The 25476-nt window shown below is 37.5% G+C and overlaps 1 protein-coding gene across 3 annotated transcripts in view; it reads right to left on the bottom strand.

Annotated features, from left to right (window-relative positions):
* Window positions 1–45: 45 nt before the first annotated feature.
* The window catches only part of LOC110210697 (cilia- and flagella-associated protein HOATZ), a 52326-nt gene continuing 26895 nt past the window's right edge, over window positions 46–25476 (bottom strand). Inside the window, exons 4-7 of one of the 3 annotated variants that reach the window (XM_078156850.1) lie at window positions 15710–15769; window positions 15461–15513; window positions 5434–5502; window positions 46–693 (exon numbers count right to left, since the gene is read on the bottom strand). In XM_078156850.1, coding sequence (XP_078012976.1) covers window positions 5436–5502; window positions 15461–15513; window positions 15710–15769 — 180 coding nt within the window. In that variant the 3' untranslated portion in view covers window positions 46–693; window positions 5434–5435. Of the gene's footprint in view, window positions 694–5317; window positions 5503–11188; window positions 11662–15460; window positions 15514–15709; window positions 15770–25476 lie in introns of those variants that run through there. The other 2 variants (XM_078156849.1, XM_078156851.1) reach the window with 2 other exon arrangements.

Below are 25476 nucleotides of genomic sequence, written 5' to 3'. Positions count from 1 at the left end.
CAAGGCATTGTGTGTAGACAAAACCCAAAACAGTCTTTGCCCTCAAGTAGCTTTATTTTGACAATATATACACAATAATGGACAAAATATATACAAAGTTTAGAGGAAGTGGGATAGAGTACTTCCTATGGTTCTGGGCATATGTGTTTTGATTCCATGAGGGAGAATATATTATACACATATGTATAATATTATATAGAATATGATAAATATATGACATCATGTATTTATCTTATAGTTATTCTATATAATATTTTATACACACATTTATATATACATACACACACACAGAGTCTCTTTACTAGAGGGCATGTGCTAGGCTCCTCTTTGGTACTTTGGATTCTGTGGAGAGAGATGCTGAAAGGTTGTAGAGGGAGGGATGTTTGCTAAAGAGATTGGTGACTGAACCAAGAGGAACTGTATAGGCTGAGTAGAATTGGCTTCTGATTTCTTTAATTGGAGGAAGGCTTTTTGTAGGGACATAGCCAATGCTAGCTCTTTCTTGGATTTTCAGCAACAATTACTATTTCCCTTTTTTCCTTATCTGTGTCAATCTGGTGGATATGGGCTTCAGAGTTGTTTCAACTGGCAATTCTCTTACAGTGATTTGGAGCATTTTTTCATAAGGTTGTTCATAATGTTCATTTCTTCTTTTGAAAAATGGCCTGTTCATGTCCTTCGATTATTTATCTCCTAAGGAAGAGGAATGAAAATTAAAACTCTGACATTCCATTTCATAACCATCAGATTGGCAAAAATTTGTTGGAGTACAGGGAGGCTATAGGCCGACAGGCATACCAATATACTGTTGGAACTGTGAATTGGTCTAACTAATTCTGGAAAGCAATTTGGAACTATACCCCCAAAATCAATAAATTATTCATATCTTTTGAACCATCGATAACACTACTAGGTATATACCCCCAATAGGTCAAAGACAAAGAGAAAGAAAGGATTCATATGTATAAAATATTTATGGTAATACTTTTTACTGAAGCAAAGAACTGGAAACAATGCAGATTCTTGTTGACTGGGAAATGGCTGAACTATTTGTGATGTAAGATTTATGGATACAAAAGATTCAGAGAAACTTAGAGAGTTTTTATGAACTGATTCAGTGAAATGAGTAAAACCATAACAATTTACATCATGAGCACAATAATGAAAAGGAAAACAACTTTGAAAGACTACAGAATTCTCATCAACACATTGGCCAATTATGACTTCAGAAAACTGATGATCTAATTTGCTTTCTACCTCTTGGCAGAAAGATGATGGACAATGGTGCAGAATGTAGCATGTTTTCAGACACAATTGCTGTGTTTTGCTTAGCTATACTTTTTGGTTATAAGACAGGGCTCATATGGTAGGTAGGAGATGTATTAGTGGATATTTATAGAAATGCAAAAAAAGCATCAATAAAATAATTTTTAAATTCACAGAAGAAATAAAGCAGATCAGAGGGGAACACAAAGAAGACAGTTTTGTTACTTGTTAAATTTAATATATATTTAAAAGCAATTTGTGATAAATTTATGATTTCACAATCCTTTTTTGTTGAAATATTTGTTCCTGTTCATGGTCATCAAGTATATAATCAATAAGAAAAATTTTTTAAAAGTTATAAACCAAGTCTGAGTACAAAAAGGTCCAAACCCCAAGTTAGGGGTGAGGAAGTGTGTGAGCAAGAAATGGTCAGGGAAAGGAGAAGCACAAAATATCTGAAAGTTTTTCTTACAGCAACAAGTTATCCTGTGGTAGGAATAATATCTACCAAGTTGTCAGATTATAGGCCAAAATACCTTTTTCTCCCTAAAAGGTAAGGAAGCTGTCCTCAAGATTTGATTTGTCTAGGTAGCGAGGGCCTGAGCCACTGATGCAGCTTCCCAGCCACCTAAGGGTCAAACCAAAGGTCAGACCATGCATAAGCAATCAGTCCTTGGCAGATGTCCCCCAGCACATGAGTTGCCATACCTTGTTGACCACCCCTTCCAGACCTAACTCTTTTCAGTATAAAAATGAAGAGCTTGGGGAGAGGGTAAAGAAGTACCTCCCTGGACCAGTGCTGTATCTTTGCTGATATCCTTTTCAATCAATCAATAAACAATAAGTACCTACTATGTGCCAGGCACAATGGGTAAATTAACCTTCTTTTGTTATTCAGGGGTGGGGGACCTGCGGCCTTCTAGGTTCTCAAGTGTTGCCCTTTGATTTAATCCTTAATAAAAGGATTTGTTCTGTAAAACTTGAACTCAGTCAAAAGGCCTCACCCAAGGACCTAGAAGGCCCCTTGTAGCCTTGAGACCACAGGTTCCCCACCCCTGTCTACATGGTCTATTGAGTATCTCATTTTGTTATAATCTTGAACCTGAACTACCAGACCAACTTCAGTCAGGCTGGCCTAAACATGCCCAAGGCTAATTTATGATAGTGACCTACCTATATTCCCCCTCCTCACTCAGCTATGGAACTCTTATCAACTCATCATCTCCCCACCCAGACCACTTCATCTTTCCCATTCTCTTATTTCTGCTGCTATTTGTCACAGTTGGAACTGGATTCTCAGAGATCATTTGCCACTTGGCTGCATTCCTTTGGACTTCACCCTCTCCATAAGATTGTAAGCTTCTTGAGGGCAGGAACTCTGCTTTTGTATCTGTATTCCTCAGTGCTCATCAAAGTTCCTGGCACATGTTTGGTTGTTGTTCAGTCACTTTCAACTCTCTGCGATCCTGTGGACCATAGTACTCCAATATTGTCCAGGGGGTTTTCTTGGTAAGGATACTGGAGTGGTTTGCCATTTCCTTCTTCAGTGGATTAAGGCAAACAGAGGTTAAGTGACTTGCCCAGGGTCACACAGCTAGTAAGTGTCTGAAGCTGAATTTGAACTCATCTTCCTGACTGCAAGCCCAGGGGTTTATCCACTGAGTCACCTACCTGCCTCCTTTGGAACATAATGTTTATTGACTGCCTAATCCCTCATTGCAGAAGAGGAAACTGAGGCTCATTTAGATAAAATGACTTGCCTAAGATAGATACCATTAATCTCTTTAATCATTCAGGCTCCAAATTTTAGAATCACCTTTTCCCCCCTTCTCTCCTACCCCTAAATCCAATTAATGAGAACATCCTATTTTGTCTTCCTTTGTAGACTATATTATGTGCTCTTTGAGGGCAGGAACTACATCTTTACTTATATGTATTTCTGAGCACTTTCTATTTCTTGAGCACTTGGCTCAGAAATATTTTATTTAAAGTGAAAGGGGAAAGGCCACAAATCCCAAGAGTGATCTTTTGTGGGAAAATCTCCTAATAGTAGTTTACAGGCATCAGTGATAAAACTTGGCCAGGTTCGTTCTCTCTCCTCTCTTACTTCCATTAGCTACCAGCTAATACTGCAGACAGCTCAGCTGGGAAGGGGAATCCTAACCACTCATTAAGGCTACCAATGGATTATGCCCTATCTCCTTCTCTGTCATAGGGGAGTAACAGAAGTCCTTTGTAAAGCCTCAGTAAAGCAATTGTCTCTTTTAATTCCACTGCCATTATCCATCTTCAAACCTTATTGCCTCACCTGAAGGGAAGGTCTATGGAAGTGCTCCCTCAGGAGCACTTTGCAAAACAAAGCTTGGGCCAAAGACTTTCTGTTTTTTCCATCGATAATGTATGTAACTATGGAAGAACACACTCTACTTTTCTTATATTATTTCATTAAATGTCTGAGCTTTGAAGTAACTTTTTCCTTTGACCGACCAATAAAATTTAGCATTTTGATGGGGGCCTGTGAACTATGGTTTTGAGTGGATGTAGACCATACAACACCTTGAATCTAGGGTAGTTTTTCTGAGAGGCTCACATGTGTTATGGAGGTATCTCAGGGGTTACAATATATTTATTGTATTTATAATGTATTTATAGGACATTTAGAAATAAACACGATGTTGTTGTTCAGTAGTATCCAACTCTTCCTGACTCCATTTTGGGTTTGCTTGGCAGAGACACTGGAGTGGTTTGCCATTTCCTTCTCCAGCTCATTTTACAAATGAGGAAACTGAGGCAAACAGGGTTAAGTGACTTGCCCAGGGTCACACAGCTAGCAAGTGTCTGAGGCTGGATTTGAACTTGTGTTCCTGACTTCAGGGCCAGAGTTTTATCCACTGAACTACCTAGTTGCCTACAGAAATAAACATATCTTCCCCAAAATTCAGATTGACCTATATTGGACATATGGTAGCTGAACCTTCACCACATCTGCCCTTTTTGTCAATGTTTCTGAAATGACTGCTGCTGAGTAGAGATCAGTTTAGCTCCTGTTCAAAGCATCATCTGAGAATAAGGGAGAGATGTTGCCAGCCCTTGATCTACTCCAGCCTGGAAGGAACAGAGGATATCTTTTGTTTGTCTGGCTGCTGAGTGTTGCTGAGAACAGGAATAACAGTTACTAAGAAGTGACCAATATGTCAAGTTAACTTAAATTTAATAAAATTCCATTAGTTTCTACAAATTCCTGGTAAGCTTAGTTGTTAAAGAATTTCTGAGACATTTCTGACACCACAGCATCTGTTAACTGGACCTGTTGCCTGATTATAGGTTCCTGAGTTCCATCTGTAATACCCACAACCTTGCAGTTGATTCAAAGCTTGAGTGGGGTTGCGGGGGAAGTGGGGTGGGTTTGTGGTGAATGCTCCACCCTTTAACCTGGACAACCAGGCCTGAGTATGGGAATTTAAAAGTGTCAATGATGAAAAAACATTTTAATTCTAATGACAAACTAAAAAAACAAAATAAAACAAAATACCACAAAGCAACTTTTTTTTTGGTAAAATTGGCTTCAATGGTAAATTTTCAGAAATATTTAGCATATCTGGGGTTTATGTGTATGAATTTCAAGCCACTGGCATGGTGATTTGGGTATTCAAAGATCTGGTAGTGGCCTGCTTTCTGAAAGAGACTCCAGATTTCCTCCAAAAAAACTGGACAGGCCAATCTTGGGGAAAGGTAATGCAAAACAAAGAGTGAAACTTTGGCTTCAAACTTGTAGTGCTGAGGCTGCATTTTGGAGCCTCCCCCCATTTCCTTCTTGTCTGTTTTTCCTAATGGCTCCCGAGTTGGCATACTCACCGCACCTGTTTCCGGTGCCTTTGACACACCTAATGTGGTCAAATCCTGCAGTTCTGATAAAGAACTTCAAAAAGAAACACAAAAATGTAAACAAGAGGAGAAGAAAGTGTGAAGTGAGAGAACTGAACAGATATTATGAAGTGTAGCAGTGACCAAATGGCATGAGAGATACAATAAGTACACATAACTCATCAAATTCTCTTGAAAGTTTGTCTGTAAATTTATTTCATTGACATTTTAGCCTAGAACAACAAAAAAAGAACCTGATAAAGAGGTGCTCTGGTGTGGCAGAGCAAAATTACTTTCCCTCACCATCAATCAAGCTGACCCAAGGCCTTCACTTCTTCTTGGTCCTTTCTTTCTGATTTCGTGAGTACTTTCCTGTTGGAGGTAATAAGTCAATTCCAGTAAACAAAGCTGTAGTTTTGAATACGCACTCTACATCATGAAATGATCTTTTGGAAATCTCCCCAGGAAACAAGTACAGACTTTGTGTTTCTGCATATTAAATATTATAACAAAGGGCAGCTTTATGCATATATGGTATAAGTCTATGTGGTAGTATTTGAGTAACATGGGAAGACTCCCCTATGCCCAAAATACCATCCCCACACAGGTATCACAGTGCCTGAAATTCCACCATTAATTCCTTTATAATAAGCAAACTCCTCTATACTTTTAAAAGGCAAACATTCTTAGGAAGAATTAAATGTTAAATTGCTGAAACCTTGGTGGGGAAAAGTTTGTCAGGTACCTTTCCCTAGAATGAATGACCTGAACCAGGCAGGGTCATAGAGAGAGGCAGTTGACTAAGCCACAATTATTTCCAGGGCTGACCCTACTTAAAGATAGTTCCATAAAATGAATGTTGGAAGTGGAAGGAACCTCAGAGACAATCTAGTACAATGCTTGTTTGACCAAGAATTCCCTTCACCACATGCCTAACAAGTGTTTATATACCTTTTTCTTAAAGACCCCTAGTGAGGGGAGACCCACTTAATTATATTCATCTTTTATTTGGCAGTTAGGTAGTACAGTGGATAAAATGCTAGGCCTGGAGTCAAGAAGACCTGAGTTCAAATCCCTCCTCAGACACTTCTAGCTGTATGACATTGGGCAAGTCACTTCACCTCTGTCTTTCTCAGTTTCCTTTACTGTAAAATAAAGATAATAATTGTATCTATCTCATATGGTTATTGTGAAGAAAAAAATGAGGTAATATTTGTAAGAGTTTAGCACAGTACCTGGCACATAATAGATACTATATAAATGCTAAAAGCTGTTATTATTATTAGAAACTAATAAAATTTTAGAAAAACCATATGTGGCTCTTATACTTTTATGGAGATTCTTTTAAAAGTATAACAAACATATGCATGCGACATAGGGTGTTCTCTGGTCCAATTTCTGCCACAATTAGTAAAAATTACTAGGGGCAGCTAGGTGGCACAGTGGATAGAGCACTGAGGTTGGAATCAGGAAGACTCATCTTCATGAGTTAAAAATGGGCCTCGGACACTTCCTAGCTGTGTGACTCTGGGCAATTCATCTAACCCTATTTGCCTCAGTTCCTCATTTGTAAAATGAGCTGGAGAAGGAAGTGGCAAACCACTCCAGTATCTTTGCCAAGAAAATCCCATGGACAGTACTAAAATGACAACAGATACGATAGTAGAAGATGAATCCCTCAGGTTGGAAGGTATCCAACATGCTACTAGGGAAGAATGGAGGAAAACTACAAGTAGCTCTAAAAAAGGAAGTTGCCAGGCCAAAGCTGAAAGGAAGTTCAGCCGCAGATGTGTCTGGAAAGTCTGATGCATAGGAGCCCGGGATGAAAGACCCATGAACCAAAGTAAGCAGGACGTGGTCAAAGGGAGGTAAAAAGATTGAACGTTGATATCTCCAAGGTCAATAACTCAAATAGATAGGAATGAGTGAATTTAATTCAGGTGATCATTACGTATGCTACTATGGGCAAGATTCCTTTAGCCTTCATAGTTAATAAAAGGGTGAGAAAAGCAGTATAAGGGCATATAACCTCAAAAATGACAATGATATCTGTTTGAATGCAATATAAACCATTCAGTATCACAGCAATACAAATCTTTGGTCCAATTACCAATGCTGAAGAGATCAAAGTTAATCAATTCTATGAAGACCTACAAAATCTAGAAATAACACCAAAAATATCACATTCATTATGTAGTATTGGAATGCTAAAATAGGAAATCAAAAGATAATTGGAATAACAGGCAAGTTTGGCTTTGGAGCACAAAATAAAACAGGGTAGAAACTAACAGAGTTCTGTCAAAATAACTTGCTGATCATAGCAAACATTCTTTTTCAACAACCCAAAAGGTGACTCTACACATGGACATCACCAAATAGACAATACAGAAATCAGATTGATTATATACTTTGTGGCCAAATGTGGAAAGGCTCTATATCAAAAACAACACTTGGAGCTGATTGAGCTCAGGTCAAGAGCTTCTTGCAAAATTCAGACTTAAATTGAAGAAAAGAGGGAAAACCATCAGGCTACATAGGTGTGACTTAAAGAATATCCCTTTATGAACAGGAAGTTGAAGTGATGAATAGATTTAAAGGATTAGATCTGATAGATGGAGTGCCTGGAGAGCTATGGATAGAGGTTCATAGTATTATACAAGAGGCAGCAACAAAAAACACTCCAAAGAAAAAGAAGAGCAAGAGAGCAAAATGGCTGTTGGATGAGGGAGGCTTTACAAATAGCCGAGGAAAGAAAGAAATTGAAACAAAAAGGGAAAGATATATCCACCTGAATCCAGAATTCCAGAGAAAAGCAAGGAGAGATTAGGATGTTTTCCTAAATGATCAATGTAAAGAACTAGAATAAAATAATAGAATAGGAAAGACAAGAGATTTTTTCAAGAAAATTAGAGATATACCAAGGGAATGTTTTATGTAAAAATTGGCATGATAAAAGACAAAAATGGTAGGGACTTCACAGAGACAGAAGAGATTAAGAAGAGGTGACAAGAATACATAAAAAAACTCTACAGGAAAGATATTAACATCACTAATAGCCACAATGGTGAGGTTACTGATTTAGAGCCAGACATCCTAGAGAATGAAGTCAAGCAGGACTTAAGAAGTATGCCAAGTAGGCGGTGACAGTAAGAGGTGACAGAATTCCAGCTGAGTCATTTAAAATCCTAAAAGATGATGTCGTTAAAGTGCTATGCTCAATATGGGAGCAAATTTGAAAAACTCAACAATGGCTACTGGATTGGAAAAGACCAGTTTTGGTCCCAATCCTAAAGAAGGGCAATGCCAAAGAATTTACAAATTACTGAACAATTGCACTCATTTCACATGCCGTCAAGGTTATGCTTAAGATCCTGCAAGCTAGGCTTCAGCAATATGCGAACCAAAAATTGTCAAGAGAACAGGCTGGTTTTCAAAAGGCAGAGGTAATAGAGACCAAATTGCCAACATTCACTGGATTATAGAAAAAGAAAGAGAATTCCAGAAAAAAACCCAAACCAAACATCTTCTGCTTCATTGATTACACTAAGGCCATTGACTGTGTAGATCATAACAAAATGTGCTAAGTCCTCAAAGAGATAGGAGTATCAGATCATCTAACTTATCTCCTGAGGAGACTTGTATGCAGACCAAGCAGCAACAATTAGAACCAAACATGGAACAACTGATTAGTTTGAGATTAGAAAAGGAGTACTAATCTATATGTAGAGTGCATCATGCGAAATGCCAGGCTTGATGAATCAAAAGCCAGAATTAGGGTTACCAGGAGAAATAGCAATAATCTCAGATATGTAGATAATATACTCTGATGGCAGAAAGTGAAGAGGAATTAAGAAGCCTCTTGCTGAGGGTGAAAGAAGAGAGGGTAAAAGTTGGCTTGAAACTTAACATCAAAAAAACTAAGATCTTGGCAATGGTCCCATCACATCTGGCAAATAGGGGGAGAAGAAATGGAAGCAGTGTTAGATTTTATATTCTTTTTATATTCTGGACTCAAAGATCACTGCAGATAGTGATTGCAGCTATGAAATTAAAAGACTCTTACTTGTTGGAAGGAAAGCTATGGCAAATCTGGACAGCATACTAAAAAGCAGAGATATCATCTTGCCAACCAAAGACTATATAGTCAAAGCTATGGTTTTTCCATTAGCAATGTATGGCTGTGAGAGTTGGACTATACGGAAAGCTGAGTGCCACAGAATCAGGACTTTCTAATTGTGGTGCTGGAGAAAACTTGTGAGAGTCCCTTGGACAACTAGGAGATCAAATCAGTCACTATTTAAAGAAATTAATTCAGATCATTCATTGGAAGGTCAAATACTGAAGCTGAAACTTAAAATACTTTGGCCACATAATGAGAAGACAAGACTCATTGGAAAAGACTCTGATGGTGGGAAAGATTGAAGGCCAAAGAAAAAGGAGATGGCAGAAGATGAGATGGATAGATAGCATCATGGAAGAAACAAACCTGAGCTTGGACAGACTTTAGAAGACTGGAGGACAGAAGGGTCTGGTGTGCTATGGCCCATGGGGTCTCGAAGAATAGAACACAACTGAATGACTGAACAACAAAAACAACAAAATCTATTCTAGGCACTGTGAGTAATAGAAAGAAGTGCTCGACATAGCGCTGCCCCAAAGGAATTTATAACCCAGTTGGGAGAGACAAATATAAACATGTGAAAAGCTAAATAACAATTCAGGAGATTAATGAGTTCAAGATAACAATATATAAATGTCATAAGATCATAGCTGATATTTAGTGATAGAGTGGAAAAAGCACTGGACAGGGAAATGTTAGAAGCATTTATTTATGTATTTGGGGGGATGTAGATCATTTATAATTAAAAAGTACACACCAAGCATGCACTAATAAATCAATCATATATAAATGAAAAAAACCTCAAACTTCTTTGTCTTTCAGAGGCAATATCTATACTTGTCCCAAAATGGAGAATTCAAGGACCAACTTTCATGTTTAGGACTGTCTTGATGCTGGTTTTTCTATTCCATCTGTACTGGATCTAATGTACTGATAAAACAACCTCAATTACCAGAACAATTATTTTTTCAATTTTGATGCTTCCTTTATTTTTCATTTCATTCTCATTTTGAAGTCTCATCATTTTATGGAGGCCATGCCAACAGAGTGCAGCCTCTGGCAGGTCTTACCAAGATGAAAATGCTTTGAGTCTAAGATTGGTGGCATAAGCATTTATTAAGTGCCTACTATGTGCCAGGCATGGTGCTAAGAACTTTCAAATATTATCTCATTCTATCTTTATAATGATAGTATAAGATAGGTGCTATTATGATATCTGTTTTACAGTTGAAGAAATTGAGACAGACAGAGGTTAAGTGATTTGACCAGGATCACATGGCTAGGAAATGTCTGAATTCTGGTTTTCCCGACTCTAGGCTCAGCACTCTGTCATCTAGCTGTGTGACCTTTGGCAAATCCCTTATCTCAGGACCTAATTCTTCTTATCCATAAATTGAGAGATTAAGGCTAGATAATTTAAAAAGTGATATTCCTTCCAGTTTTATCATTCCAGAATTCTAGAACTGATTGCCAAGTGAATGCTCTAGACAAGAAGCACTTTAGGAATACAGAGAAAGGAGAGATCATTCACTATGGGATGAAGTGGCTTTATTCAACAGGAGGGAAAGAATATATGTCCATATTCAAAAAGAGTTAATTTAAGGATTCAACTGGCTAAGAAAATGTCCAAGCTAGGAAAGAATGTGGTTTATTTTTAGGTGACCATACTTATAGCAACACAACTGGTCCAAAGGGAAGATCTGATTTAGCCCTGCACGGTTTAAGGAACCCAGTTGCTGCTATTCCAGAAGCAATTATCATGCATCAGACCCAAAGAATCTTTTAGCTGGGCTAGTTTTAGCCACAGGAGTATATAGTGCATAGAATCACAGAATTTTAGAATTAAAAGGGATTTTAGAGCCAAGTTCAACCCCTTCATTTTACAAATGAGGAAACTGAGGCAACTTGCCTAAGGTCACTTAGCAATCTGCTTCAGTCTCTCTGTAGGGATTCTGCTGAAGCTTCTTGAAAAATCACCATATCCCCTAGGTGGGGGAAGAAAGATACAGTCCTTTTAGATAAGAGGTATAGACTATCCCCAGACTATGTCATGCCATCTGGGTGAAAAATGAAAATTAAATTTTGTCCATGAAATATCTGGATGATTAACTGAATTTTTCATTTTCTATAAGGATGTCTGGCATAGATACAATCACCCTTATCTTGTTCATTCTTCTGCCAAGGTTAGAGATGTGTGAAGTTATGACAAATGTCAAAAAAATGATCCACTCAATTACTTGTAGACAACAGTCAGGGCCGGCCCTAAGGAAGAATATGGCATAGAGCTTCAAAATAACAGAACTCAAAGGGAGCTTAGAGACTGACTAGTCCAACCCCACTTTACAAATGAGGAGGTGAAGGTCAAGTGAGATGAAGTAATTAGCTTACTCAAGATCACAGGTCTCCTGTCTCTGCAGGTAATAATGGGAAGAATGTTAGATAACTAATAATAATAGCTAGAAGCTAACGTCTATTTAGCGCTCACTATGGATCAGGCACTATGCTAAGCACTTTACAATTATTTGATCCTCACAACAACCTTGGTAGGTAGATGCTATTATTATCCCCATCATACAGATGAGGAAACTGAAGCAAACAAAAGAGTGACTTGGCCAGAGTCACACAGCCAATGTGTCTGAGGTCAGATCTGAACTCAAGTCTTGCTGACTTCCAGTACTCTACCAACTCTGCCACCCAGCTGCAGTGCTAGACATAGAATTAGAAGACCTGAAGCCCAATCCTAGCTCTAATGCATCCTGTTGAATCTAAAGACACACCTGTTGAACCTTAATTTACCTGCAAAATGGAGTAATACTTGGTCCACCTGTGTCAGAGGACTGTGGTAAAGAAGTACTGTGTAAATGAGAAGACACTATAAAAATGAGTTATTCTCAAACCTATTGCCCTTTTCTTTGCTCTTGAAGTCCTCTTCTCCAACTCCATTTCTTCTCCCTTCTCTGCCCACCCCCTTTTCCCCCTTTTCAGGCTTCTAGTGCCTCTGTACATTCTAAAACTTTATAAAAACCTGATTCCAGGAAAGGATTTGATGTGAATTGCAAGTGTAAATTTAAGGGATGAATATTACCTAAAGAACCATACTAGCCCCAAGAAGATATACATTTGAAGCTTTATCTCTAATTATGGAATGAAGGACCCTTTACTTTTAAAGGAATTGTAGTCAACACAGCATGTATGCAGAAATCTTGGGAGAGTTTAGAATAATTTCCTTTCTGTGACACACAAGGCTGGATTTAACTTCCCCCTTCCTCCCATGCCCTTCCTTCCCCCTCACTCTTTCTCAGATCATCTCTGGGCTTTTTCTGGTGTCTGCATCCCCATCAGAGTGTTCCCAGTAACCACAAGTCATCATGCTTAACTCATGTGATTGGGTCATTAACTGTGGATACTTGAATGAGATTTTGTTGTTTGTTTTTGGTTAGGGAAAGTCCTCAAAAGATACCAAATAGGTAAGGACTACAACTTGGGTAAGGCTAGCCAAAGACTCAGGCTGTGAGTAAACTCAGCATCAATTAATTTTGTTGTAACAAAAACGATAAGCTAAGACTGTGTGTCTTTGAGGGCTCAGGCTCTGTGACGTGCAAGTTAAAACACAATGACAGGATATTATTAATCACAAAAAAACCCCAAACCCTAAATGTTCATACTTCTGGTTACCTGATGGGAACAAAAGCTGAGTGGTGATTAATGAATGAGATAGCCTCTTTTGTAGGATATGTGTCATGAATGGGGATCACTGATTAATATTAGTTCTATAGTCTGTTCTCTATAAACCAATATATAACCTTGGTCCTTATTTTTTCAAAGTTTACAAAGCCATCTCAAATGCTCAGATTTTCTAATTGATGAAAAGATAGAGTTTCTATTAACACTGTAAATCAAACTATTCTTCCTCTCCACCCTCTGGGATGTTTGTAGGGTTCCTGTTTATTTTGTTTTATTTTATTTTTTAACAAATACTTCCTCACAATGGAAAAGAGCACTTACATCAATTATGAAGTCACCTTCTCTGGCTTAAGGAAATTGTTTCATGAAATCTCCTTAGAGCCCAAGTAATGACATTGCTAGCTTTCGTTTCTTCTCTTCTCTGGTAAAACCATTTGCCATAGGGTTCAGTAAACCATTTGTAATCCATTTGTAAATGGGGATAATACTCACTTACCTCAAGGGTACTTATGAGGAAAGTGCTTTAAAAAACTAGTGCTAAATAAATCTGGGTTCTTGTTCAGCTGGCTCTTCAATTAGTCAGTCTGCTAGTAGTTGAGTACTAGACCTGGAGTCTGGGAAGAAATAGATTCAAATCTTTCTGACTAACTACTTACTAGCTTTGTGACCCTGGGCAAGTCATTTAACCTTTCAGCCTCAGTTTCCTCATCTGTAAAATGGGGATAATAAATAAATAACAAATAATAAGTGGCTCTTATCTCATAAGTTTGTTGTGAGGATCAAATGAAATAGTGTATTTTTCAAAAGACTTTGCAAACCTTAAAACATATATAAACATTAGTCATTATTTCTACCTTCTTTTCAAATGCTTAAAAGCACATTCTGACAGGAACGCATTCTGCACAATTCTTGAAGGTATAAGAACACAGGATAGGTCTGGTTTGATAACTTTATGCAAGGTAACATTGTTAAGTTTGTGAATGTTCTTTCAGCGAATCCTGGAGAATACTGGAAACTCATCTACCTCACCATACAGAAAGGTTATTTGTGCCTTGTATAGAGAGCCAAAAGGGGGCAAGCCTTATTAGAAAGTTGTGGGGCTAGGGCTGGATTTTAATAGTGTTTCTTTCAATTCCATAGGTCTTGTATTTTTGTTAGAGGAACTAGGCTCATGACACAAAAATAGTCTTCAAGAGAATGAAGCAATGATAGATTTTCTTCAAATTACACACATCTGTTTAGTCTCTTAAACTGATCTCAGTGATCAGTACATTGATGCTTTTTGAATATGAAGTAAATAAGATACTTGTTTTAGAAGGTATTAAGTTCAAGAGGTAGAAGGTATTAAAGATTAAGAAGCTCAGAGGCCATTTAGTCTAACCCTCTCATATTATAGATAAGAAAATTGATATCTAGGTAGGTTAAGTGACTTGCCCTAGGATCACATAGGTAGAAAGTATCTGAAGCAGAATTCGAACCCAGGTCCTTCAACTACAAGAGGTCTGTTTCCACTGTACTTCTCAGTCACATTATGGAAGTATTACCCGCTGCTAGTTTGGGTGTGGGTGCTGCCCTAATTTGGGGGGGGTGTCAATTGTTGCCCCAGTTTTAGGGGTAGCTATTGCTCTAGTGTTCTTTCCTTGTTGCTCCTGTCTTCCCTCTGGTGCTCTGTTTGGTATATCTAGTTAATCTATGTGATCTCTTTAATGCACCAAATCAAAGAATTTATCTATTCTACAGTCACCCTTGAAGCTAGGAAGGCCATTATATGACCCTGGACACCTTTAACTTCTTAGTGCTATGGGCCAAAGGTGTCAAACATGGGGCCTGTGAGGTCAGAACCAGATTAAAATGTAATTGGGAAATAATTTAACAAAATAAAAAGACAATGGAACATAGATAATATTAATAATATATGGTTTTCTAAGTCAATATACAGTAAGCAGGAATTCTGATGTACAGTTTTGTGGCCCTTTTTCTATCTTAGTTTAATATCATGTTCTAGGCAACTCTCTAAGGCTACTGGTTTCGAGAAAGTGCCAAATGTGCATTCTTCATATGGGAGTTCCCTTTACCAATGAAATTACAGGTGCATTCCCTATTCTTATCCAATTGTTTCAACTGACCATTGACTAGATTATCTAATCTTCTGCAAAACCTTCCTTTTAAGTCCCTGCAATGGAGTCCCAGCAGGACAGAATATAAAAAAAAATAGCTTCTGACTAAATAATTACTAATAGTAATTCACATTTACATAGTACTTTAAGTACTTTATACTGTTTTATTTAAAGCACATTCCCTATAATTCTCAAAGGCAGGCAGTGCAAATATTATCCCCATTCTAAAGATGAGGAAACTGAAGCTCAGAAAAGTTAGATGGTTCAAATACTTCAGGGCACATAAATAATAAATGCCAGAGCTGATGCTTGAACACTGGTCTTCTGATTCAAAGTCAAATGTTCTCTTTCCACTCCTTAACTAGGGAACTAGAAATGGGAGAAATTATTTTGAAAGGTTTAAACTTACTTTGTTTGAGGTATCTTGACCTTTGGCTTATGAAGAAGGGAAACCAGTTCTTTCTGAAAAAAAAATGATTTGACTTAGACATAAGTGAAGTAGATTTTTCTTCTAGTCATTGCTCATGATATGCTGACTGAATTTTGCCTATTTAAAAAAATGTGGACTGAATAAACATAGTGTCCACATATTACAAAACATTTACTATACTCTGTCCCTCCAGGGAAGCTCACGTACATTTCTCAGTATCAGTCTCACCTCTATTCTCTCTTCTCTTTGTTTTCTTAACAGATGAAGAATCTCTTCCCGTTTCTTGGCCTGTTTAAAGAAAAAACAGAAAAAAAAACAATGAATGTATTTACATGTCATTCTTTTGACTTATGAATATGGCACCCCACTGCCTTGTTCAGGTTCCTGGAATCAGTTTGGGTTCACCAAAGGCTCTATTTTTTCTCACTGATTCTTACCAATTAGTCAGAATTAATACTATGATATCATAGTAATACAAGAGCACATTTACTTAAAACAGGATGTAGAGGTATTAACAAGCCATAAGAATCAAGCAGTGATCATTCTTACCACCCATTTCCCAAACTACAACCTGTCAGACTTTCTAGAGAAAGATAGGTTTCAGTCTTCTCAGCTCTGCTTTCACAACACTGAATCAGTCTCCTACTGGGAATGTTAGAAAAGCAGGTTTGTGGGTCTACTCTCTCCCACTAGTGTCCATACTGGGTAGCATTTTCACTTGCTGTGCTTTACCCAGGATTCTAGAGATCTGGTTTTCAAGGAGAGAACATGGCACCCCTATAGAACTGACAGCAAGTTGAGGGACTTTATCTTCCACAAACTGGAGTTCTGCAGGTGATAATATTACAGTAGCATAGACTCTGGGTGGAGGGGAATGTTTGCACTGAGCAGTGAAAGGCTGATTGGAAAATCTCATGAGATTAATGAGATGCAGGAAGATACAATCAAGACATGAAAAGTAAGGAAAATGGATATGGAGTCAGAAAACTCTTATACAGTTACATCTGAATTTTGCTACTTCAAAGAGGTATCATATTCTGAGAAACAATAGATGCAGATATCTTTCCAGTTACAATTCCCAATGTGACAGGTTGTTGTTGCAAATTGTCAATATATTTACAATATAGTACTGAGATAAAGTGCCTTTCAGACCTCAAGGTTACTGGGTTTTATTTCTGGGAAAATTGCTAATGACTCCTTACTGTCCCCTATGTTTTTATGGCATCATGATATAGTAGCATAAGGAATAGTGAGAGAATAGACTCACAAATCTAATTTCCTATTCTACTAGCTAGTGATGATGAGCTGATAAAATGGCATGGGAAGGAGAACTAAGAGGACTCACAAACTACATTTTCTGGAATTTAGGGAGGCTGTAATTTGGGAATGCGTGGCAAGAACATTTGCTTAATTCTTATCTGGTTCTATATCTGACATTCTATTTTAGGTAACTCCATTGCTCTGATATCACATGACAATCCAATTATGGATGGCCTAGGGGAAGGGTCAGTGGAGAAAATGGGGGCTCATGAGCAGTAACTGAATAGATAGTGAAGCTGAGGTCTAGAAACTATAATAGGATACTATACTATTAAAGTATTTCTGCCTGATTTTCCACTATTTTTGAAAGAATATTAGTTTCCTTTAACCTATAAGATTGAAGAATCTCTCATCTCATTCTCATATTGTGTGGTAGAAATTTATCAGTAATTTATTCTTTTTCATGATGATTCACACTTTTTAGCCAAAGTACAAACAATTTGCAAAAATTTTAAAGTGTACTTTTCACCATCAAGGACAGTAAAGCCAACACACTTGACTCTAACATTATAGTTATAGAGACATTCATAGAAGAGAAGAAATGGCATTAAAGAGAACATAGACGGGGAAAACATTGCTTTAGATCGAGTATCTATGCTAGAGGTGGCACAATTGTAAAAAGTGATTCTATAATAGATCACATCATTACAATCATTCAAATGAGTGAAATTTGTAGGGAATATGTGATTTCACTGTGCTTATTGTTTGTATTGATTATGAAAAATCATTTGATTCATTCAGTTAACAAATACTTGTATTATAGTGCTTACTATGCCAGACACTGTTCTAAATGCTAGGGATTAAAAGATAAAAACATGGCCCTTATCCTCAAGGAGCTCACATTATAATTGTGGTGGTGGTGGGAGAATAACATGAAAATAAGTGGTATATACAGTGTGAATAGAAGGTAATCCAAAGGTAGGATTTAGTCTGAGTTCTTAAGGAAGCCGAGTGTCAGACATGAGGAGGTACAGAATTTCAGGCACAGGAGATAGAAGTGTAAAGGCATGGAATTGGAGGATGGAGTATTATGTGTAAAGAACAGCAAGTAGACTAGTATAGCTGGATCATAGAGTGTGTGGAGGGGAGTAAAATATAAGACAACTAGATGGAAAGGAGCCAGATTGTGAAGAGCTTTACATACCAAACAGAGGATTTTATGTTTTATTCTGAAGGTGATAAGGAACCACTGGAAATCATCAAGAAGGGAAGGGTGATGTGGTCAGACTTTTAGTTTAGGACAAGCACTTTGACAGCTAAATACAGGATGGCTGGAATGAGGACAGAATTGAGGCAGGGAGACCAATTATAAGGTTATTGCAATAGTCCAGGAATGAAGGAAAATGAGGGCCTGCAACAGGGCAACAGCTGTGTATGTGGAAAGAAAGGGATATACAGGGGAGATGTTGTTTGTGAATGTAGAAACAACAAGACTTGGTGACAGACTGGGTGTTTGGAATGAGAGAGGAGTTGAGGATGACATCAAAGTTGCAAGCCTGGGTGATTGGGAGGATGGTGGTGCCTTTGACAGTACTTTTGACAGGTAGGAAGTAGGGAGGGTTTTGGGGGAGAGTTAATGAGTCTTGTTTTGGACACATTGAATATGAGATGTCTATGGCACATTCTAGTTTGACATGTGTAAAAGACAGATGGTAATGTAAGACTAGTACTCAGAGATTAGGGCTGGATATGTAATAGTCTGGGAATCATCTGATAGAGATAATTAAATGCATGGGAGCTGATAAGATCACTAAATAGGGAAAAGAGAAGAGGGCACAGGACATACTTTTGGGGGGCACCTACAGTAGGCAAGACCTGAATGAAGATACATGAAAGAAGACTGAGGAGGAGCAGTAAGAAAGAGCAGAGAAGAGCTAGAAGAGAGCAGAGAATGTCTAGGACAGGGATGGAAAACCTGAAGCCTTAAGGCCACATATGGCCTTCTAGATCCTTAAATGCGGGCTTCTGACTGAATCCAAATTTTACTGAACAAATCCTTTTATTTTTATTAATACATTTTTGTTCATTTTTATATTTTTATTTTATTTTTAAAATGAACATATCTAAAATACTAAAGAATTAAATAAGTTTCCACTAAACAATCTTTCCAGATTGATTGGCACAATTAGAACATTAGTAAGCCATAAGGGCTAAATTGATGGCTGCTATACTCATTATTTAGTTCTAATACCCCCCATCTGAATGGCACCACTACTGCACGAGGCTGGTTGGTAAGAGTTTGTGTGGGTTGAGTATGCCAGTCTCTTATCAGCTCTTGACAATGATGCATTGTGTTTATATTTGAAGTGGAATTTGTGCACAGCTCAACAGTATTTTTTAATTCTATCTGCTTAATAACCCATCATGTCCAAGAAGAGAATGCTGTAGGAAGAAAACAGATTTTTAAATGAGGAGTTATCTTGTTTCTGCTAAAGATAACATGATTTGCTTACTTTGTGATACTGCAATATCAACATTAAAGAAACTCAATGCTGACTTCCTCCCAGCATCGTGGCACTTTCTCCTCACAAGCTTTCCAGGAGCCACAGGAGGCCGATGTGCCTTTGGGCCCTCCTGGGCTGGGGCCTGGCCTGCCTCGGCCTCCCTCCCCACACTGTGGTCCCTCGAGGCCCTGGCCCCTAGCCCCCAGGGCCTCCATGGCCTGCCTGCTGTGTGAGTCCCACAGACTAGCTAAGTAGCAGCCACCTGTGGCCAGTTCATTTGACTAGTTCTGACTGAGCAGCCCTCCAAGTCATCAGAGGAAATCTTGATGGTGACCAGGATCATCTTCTGCAGGCAACTAACTGTAGCTGTTAACAACTTTGAGGTCCAAGACGATTGAGGCATCAGCAGAATCTACAAACTGGAAATGTGTTTCAAGTTTCTCATCCTGAAAGTCCCTTCTCAAACCTTCATCATGTGAGAAAGCCTGACTCCATTGCCTGAGCAATGGAGAATGGAACCAGTTTTATGTCAATTCCATGACCCCTGTCACTTTAGGAGATGCCAGATTTTGAGGGTCATGTATATGAAAAGCTGTCAAAGGAGATAGATTTGACTTAACTAACCCAATGGCAAGCTGTCAGTGGCCAGGCCAGGCTTCTCCTTGTATGAAAATCCCTAGCTCTCCCTCCATTAAGACTATGGAAATCCTGGTCCTTGTTGGTACTACTAGTTGGAAGAACCTAGGAAGCTTATTCTAGTGGATAATTGGACACTATGTGTCCTCAAGGCCACACATTTTGTAAACTATTTTTGTCTTCCCATTGGGCCTGGACCTCCTTTCCTGAGGAGAAAACTACCCCAGGAGTAGACTGTATAACAATAATGGCCCTTGATGGTACTACTAGAGTTGGAAGAAGCTAGAAAAACTTGTGGTTAAGACTCTTTGTTGCTCTGTACTGGACCCTACACTATAGTAAACACCCCCATCAGGCTTTCTCCTCCTGACAACTTCCATGGGGCAGAGTATGGGAAGGCTGCCCCCTGCCCTCTCTCCTATCATGCTATTTGACCCAGAAGAAGCTTCCATAAGTCTATTTGTGGAAGTTTTTCTTCCTTATTAAGGTGAACCCCATCCAGAGATGACTATGGTTTTGACTAGACTGAAAATCTGTGATACTGCAATAATTTAATAAAAGTGTTATGGAGATTTCCTCTAAAAAAAAAAAAAGAAATTCAATGCTCATCAGCATTATAACACTCATAAGGACCACAAATATTTTAAATTAAAGGGAGAGGTATAAAAAGTTAAATTGTGAAATTAAAAGATGAAACGCAAGAGCACACTGAAGCAACTTATAAAGTAGCCTATATACTCAGGGGAAAAAAGGGAAGCCATTCAGTGATACAGAAATTGTAAAAGGATGCATTGTCAAAGTTGTAGGATGCTTAGATCCTGATAACCTTTCAAAGTAAAAACAACTGCCTCTTTCAAGGAGAACCGTAACTGACTGGCAGCATGAATTAGCTTTCAACTTAACAGAACAACTTCATGTAATATTTCAAAAGAAAAATGTATACTCTTCACTCATTTTGGATAACTCAACTGATACTACTGACTAGGTGCAGGTTTATATTTCATTTGGGTCATAACAGAAGATTTTCTTTACTATGAAGAATTACTTGCTTTGGACACTCACGAACAGAACACAGGGAATAGATATCTTTAACAACTTTCAAGATAAATGTTGTGAAGTTGAACTGAATTTGGTAAATTTAGTGAATGTATGTACAGACAGTGCCCCTTTCATGACAGGAAAACATGAAGGGTTTACTGCACAGATTAAAAAAGTACTAATAAATCCAGATGCTCTCATTTCTTTTCACTTTATTTTGCATCAGCAAAATCTCTGCGCTAAAGCTACTACTTTAAATGATACTTTGCAACAAGTTATAAGTACTGTTAACTATATTCATGCAAATGCAACATGGCATCATCAGTTTCATAATATGCTAAAGTTGAACGATGAGGTACTCAGTGTGGATTTGCCATATCATTCTAAAGTATGTTGGCTATTGCAGGGACAAGTGTTAGCCAAAATTTTATCTCTGTGAGAACAGATAGTTAAATTTTATGAAGAGCAGAATCAGCAATGTGAATTATTGAAAGAATATTTCTATAGGAATACTGCATTTCTGTGTGATATCATGTCAAATCAAAATGACTTGAATATTTCTTTGCAAGGTAAAACTAAGTCTATATATGATTTGTGGCAAAAATCCAAGGATTTTGAAAAAGCTATCTTTTTTGATATCTCTTATATGTGAATAATTTGAAGAATATGCAGCAGTTATAGACCTATTAATTGGAAAATACAATGAAAGGTTCACTGACTTTGAGAATCATGACATCACACTCAAATTAGCATTTTAGCCTCACCTAGTTGATATCACCAACGCACCTCAAGATTACAGTTGGAATTGATTGAGCTCTCAGTAGATGACATTTTAAAGTCATTGTTTGATGCTAAAAAGATCCAATTGAAATACGGAAAAATGCAGTAGAATACCCATGCCTTTAGCAAAATGCCTGAAAAATGATTTCTTGCTTTTCAACCACTTATTGCTGCGAATCTACATTTTCCTATCTAACCCAAATCAAGGCACCCTTAAGGTCACAAATGACTGGTACTCATCTAGAGGATCAAGTGAAACTGTGGACCTCTATGCTGCAACCAAATATTCAAATGCTTTCCAACAAAAAGCAGACACAACAAAGTCATTAAGAGGTTAGTTGACTTTAAAATTAACAAATAGTTTTCATTTTTGAAATCATTAAGTCATGGTAGTTAGATTTTTACAAAATAACGTACATTTTTAAAGTATATCTAATTGAAGTTTCTTGATGACGCCTTATTTGCTTACATCTAAATATTAATGAGGCCTTCCAACATGAAAAGGTTCCCCACCTCTGGTCTAGGAGAACAGGGTGATCAACAGTGTCAAAGTTACAGGGAAATGGAAAAAGGATGAGGGCTGAGAAAAGGCTTTTGGATTTGGCAATTAAAAGATTAATAAACTTGGAGAGGCTGGTTTCAGTCAAATGATGTGATCAGAAGTCAGATTTCTGAAGGTTTAGATGCCAAAGAAGAGGAAATGGAGGCAACAAGTATGTGTGGCTTTCTCAAAGAGTCTAGTTGAAAAGGAGATGAGAGCTATAGGATGAAAGCTAGTGGAGATGGTCAGATAAAGTGAGAGATTTAAAAAAAACCATTTATTTATTTTTAGTGTTCAACATTTACTTTTACAAGATTGAGTTTTAAATTTTCACCCCTTCCCAAGATAGCATGCAACGTGATATAAGCTATACACGTACAATCATATTAAACATTTCCACGTTAGTCATGTGAAAGAAGAATCAGAGCAAAAGGGAAAAACCTCAAGAAAGAAAAAGAGAAAAAAAAGAGAAAATAGTATGCTTTGATCTGCATTCAGACTCTATAGTTCTTTCTTAGGATGTTGATGGCATTTCCATGATGAGTCTTCTGGAATTATCTTAGATCATTGCATTGCTGAGAAGAGCTAAGTCTAACAAAGTTGGTCATCACACAATGCTGCTGTTACTGTGTGCCGTATTCTCTTGGTTTTGCTCACTTCACTCAGCATCAGTTCATACAAGTCTTTTCAGGTTTTTCTAAAATCTGCCTGTTCGCCATTTCTTATGGAACAATAGCAGTACATTACACTTGTATACCACAACTTGTTTAGCCATTCCTCAATTGATGGGCATCCCCTCAATTTCCAATTCTTGGCCAATTACATGTAAAAACAATTTTAAACATTTGTTTTTAAAATTTTTTGAGTTCCCTTTCCCTTCCTACCCTCATTAAGAAGGCAAGCAATTTGATATAGATTATATGGATGTGCAATCATGCAAACATATTTCCATGTTAATCATGTTGTGAAAGGAAACAGACAAGAAATCAAGAAAAATGAAGTAGAGAAAAAGTATGCTTAGATTTGCATTCAGATTCCATCATTTCTTTCTCTCGAGACGGATAGCATTTTTCATCATAAGTCCTTCAAAACTGTTTTGGATCATTGTATTCCTTAGGATAGCTAAGTTACCCACAGTTGATCATCACACAATATTGCTGTTACTATATACAATATTGTCCTGGTTCTGCTCATTTCATTTTGCATTGGTTCCTGTAAGTCTTTCCAGGTTTTTCTGAGAGCATCCTGCTTGTCATATCTTATAGTACAACAGTATTCCATCACAATCATATACCATAACTTATTCAGCAATCCCCAAATGATAGACATCCCCTCAATTTCTAATTCTTTGCCACCACTAAAAAGAGCTGCTATAAATATTTTTGTACACATAGGTATATTGGCTATAATATTCCTGAGAGTTTTCATTTTGGGACCTCCTTCAGGAGGTGATCAGTAGATTCTCCTAATTTTTATTTTACCCTCTGGTTCTAGAATATCAGGGCACTTTTCCTTGATGAATTCTTGAAAGATGATGTCTAGGCTCTTTTTTTTTTGATCATGGCTTTCAAGTAGTCCAATAATTATTAAATTATTTCTCCTAGATCTATTTCCAGGCCAGTTGTTTTTCCAATGAGATATTTCATATTTTCTTTTATTTTTTCATTCTTTTGATTTCATTTTTATTGTTTCTTGATGAAGTCATTAGCTTCCACTTGCCCAATTCTAATTTTTAAGGTGTTCTTTTCTTCAGTGAATTTTTGTACCTCTTTTTTTTTAATTTGGCCAATTCTGCTTTTTAAGAAGTTCTTCAATGCTCTAAATCACTATTGATTAGAGAAATGCAAATCAAAACAATTCTGAGGTACCACATCACACTTATCAATGATTGGCCAACATGACAAAACAGGAAAATGATAAATGTTGGAAGATGTGGGAAAATTGGAACACTAATGCATTGTTGGTGGAGTTGTGAACTAATCCAACTATTCTGGAGAGCAATTTGGAATTATGCCTAAAGGGCTAGAAAACTGTGCATACCCTTTGGCCTAGCAATAACACTTCTAGGTCTGTATCCCAAGGAGATCATAAAAATGGGAAAAAGACCCACATGTACAAAAATATTTATAGCTGCTCTTTTTGTGGTGGACAGGAATTAGAAATTGAGAGGGTGCCCATGAATTGGGGAATGCTGAACAAGTTGTGGTATATGAATATACTGGAATACTATTGTTCCATAAGAAATGGTGAGCAGGTGGACTTCAGAAAAACCTGGAAAAACTTACATGAACTGATGCTTAGTGGAGTGAGCAGAACCAAGAGAACATTGTACACAGTAATAGCAACATTGTGTGAGGACTAACTTTGATAGACTTAGCTCTTCTCAGCAATGCAAGGATCTAAGACAACTCCAAAAGACTCATGATGGAAAATGCTATCCACATCCACAAAAGGAACTATGGAGTCTCAATGCAGATCAAAGTATGCTATTTGCTCTTTTTTTGTTTGTTTATTCTTTCTTTTGATTTCTCCCATTGGTTCTAATTCTTCTTTACAACATGACTAATGCAAAAATATGTTTGATATGAATATATATAAAGCCTATATTGGATTGCATGCCATCTTGGGGAGGGGGGAGGGGAGGGAGGGGGAGAAAATTTAGAACTCAAAGTCTTATGGAAATGAATGTTGAAAACTAAAAATAAATAAATAATTTTTTTAAAAAGAGAACTTCTCTTTTTCTATATCTTTTTCCATTTGGCCAGTTCTGCTTTTCAAGGCATTCTTCTCTTCACTGAATTTTTGTGGCTCTTTTAGCATTTAGCTTATTTTGTTTTTTAAGGTGTTATTTTCTTCAATATTTTTTGTGCCTCCTTTATTGTTAACTCTTTATTTCATGATTCTCTTGTATTGCTCTCATTTCTCTTATCATTTTTTCTTTTTACTTGATTTTAAAAATCCTTTTTGAGCTCTTCCATGGCCTGATACCGATTATACTTTCCTTTGAGGCTTTGGATACAGTAGTTTTGACTGTTGTCTTCTGAGTTTGTGTTTTGATCTTCTTTGTCATACCACAGTAACTTTCCATAGATCTTTTTCTGCTGTTTGCTCATTTTTTCTCAGCCTATTTCTTGACTTTTAACTCTATGCTAAAGTGGGGCTCTACTTCCAGGATGGAGGGCACACTGTCCCAAGCTTTAGGTTTTTTGTGCAGCTGTTTTCAGAGATAATTCTGG

This window comes from Phascolarctos cinereus, unplaced genomic scaffold, assembly GCF_003287225.1.
Source record: "Phascolarctos cinereus isolate Bilbo 61053 unplaced genomic scaffold, phaCin_HiC Scaffold_726;HRSCAF=1367, whole genome shotgun sequence".
NCBI classification, from domain to species: domain Eukaryota; kingdom Metazoa; phylum Chordata; class Mammalia; order Diprotodontia; family Phascolarctidae; genus Phascolarctos; species Phascolarctos cinereus.
Note: the sequence above shows the minus strand (reverse complement) of the source record. Positions and strands in the feature narration are given on the sequence as shown.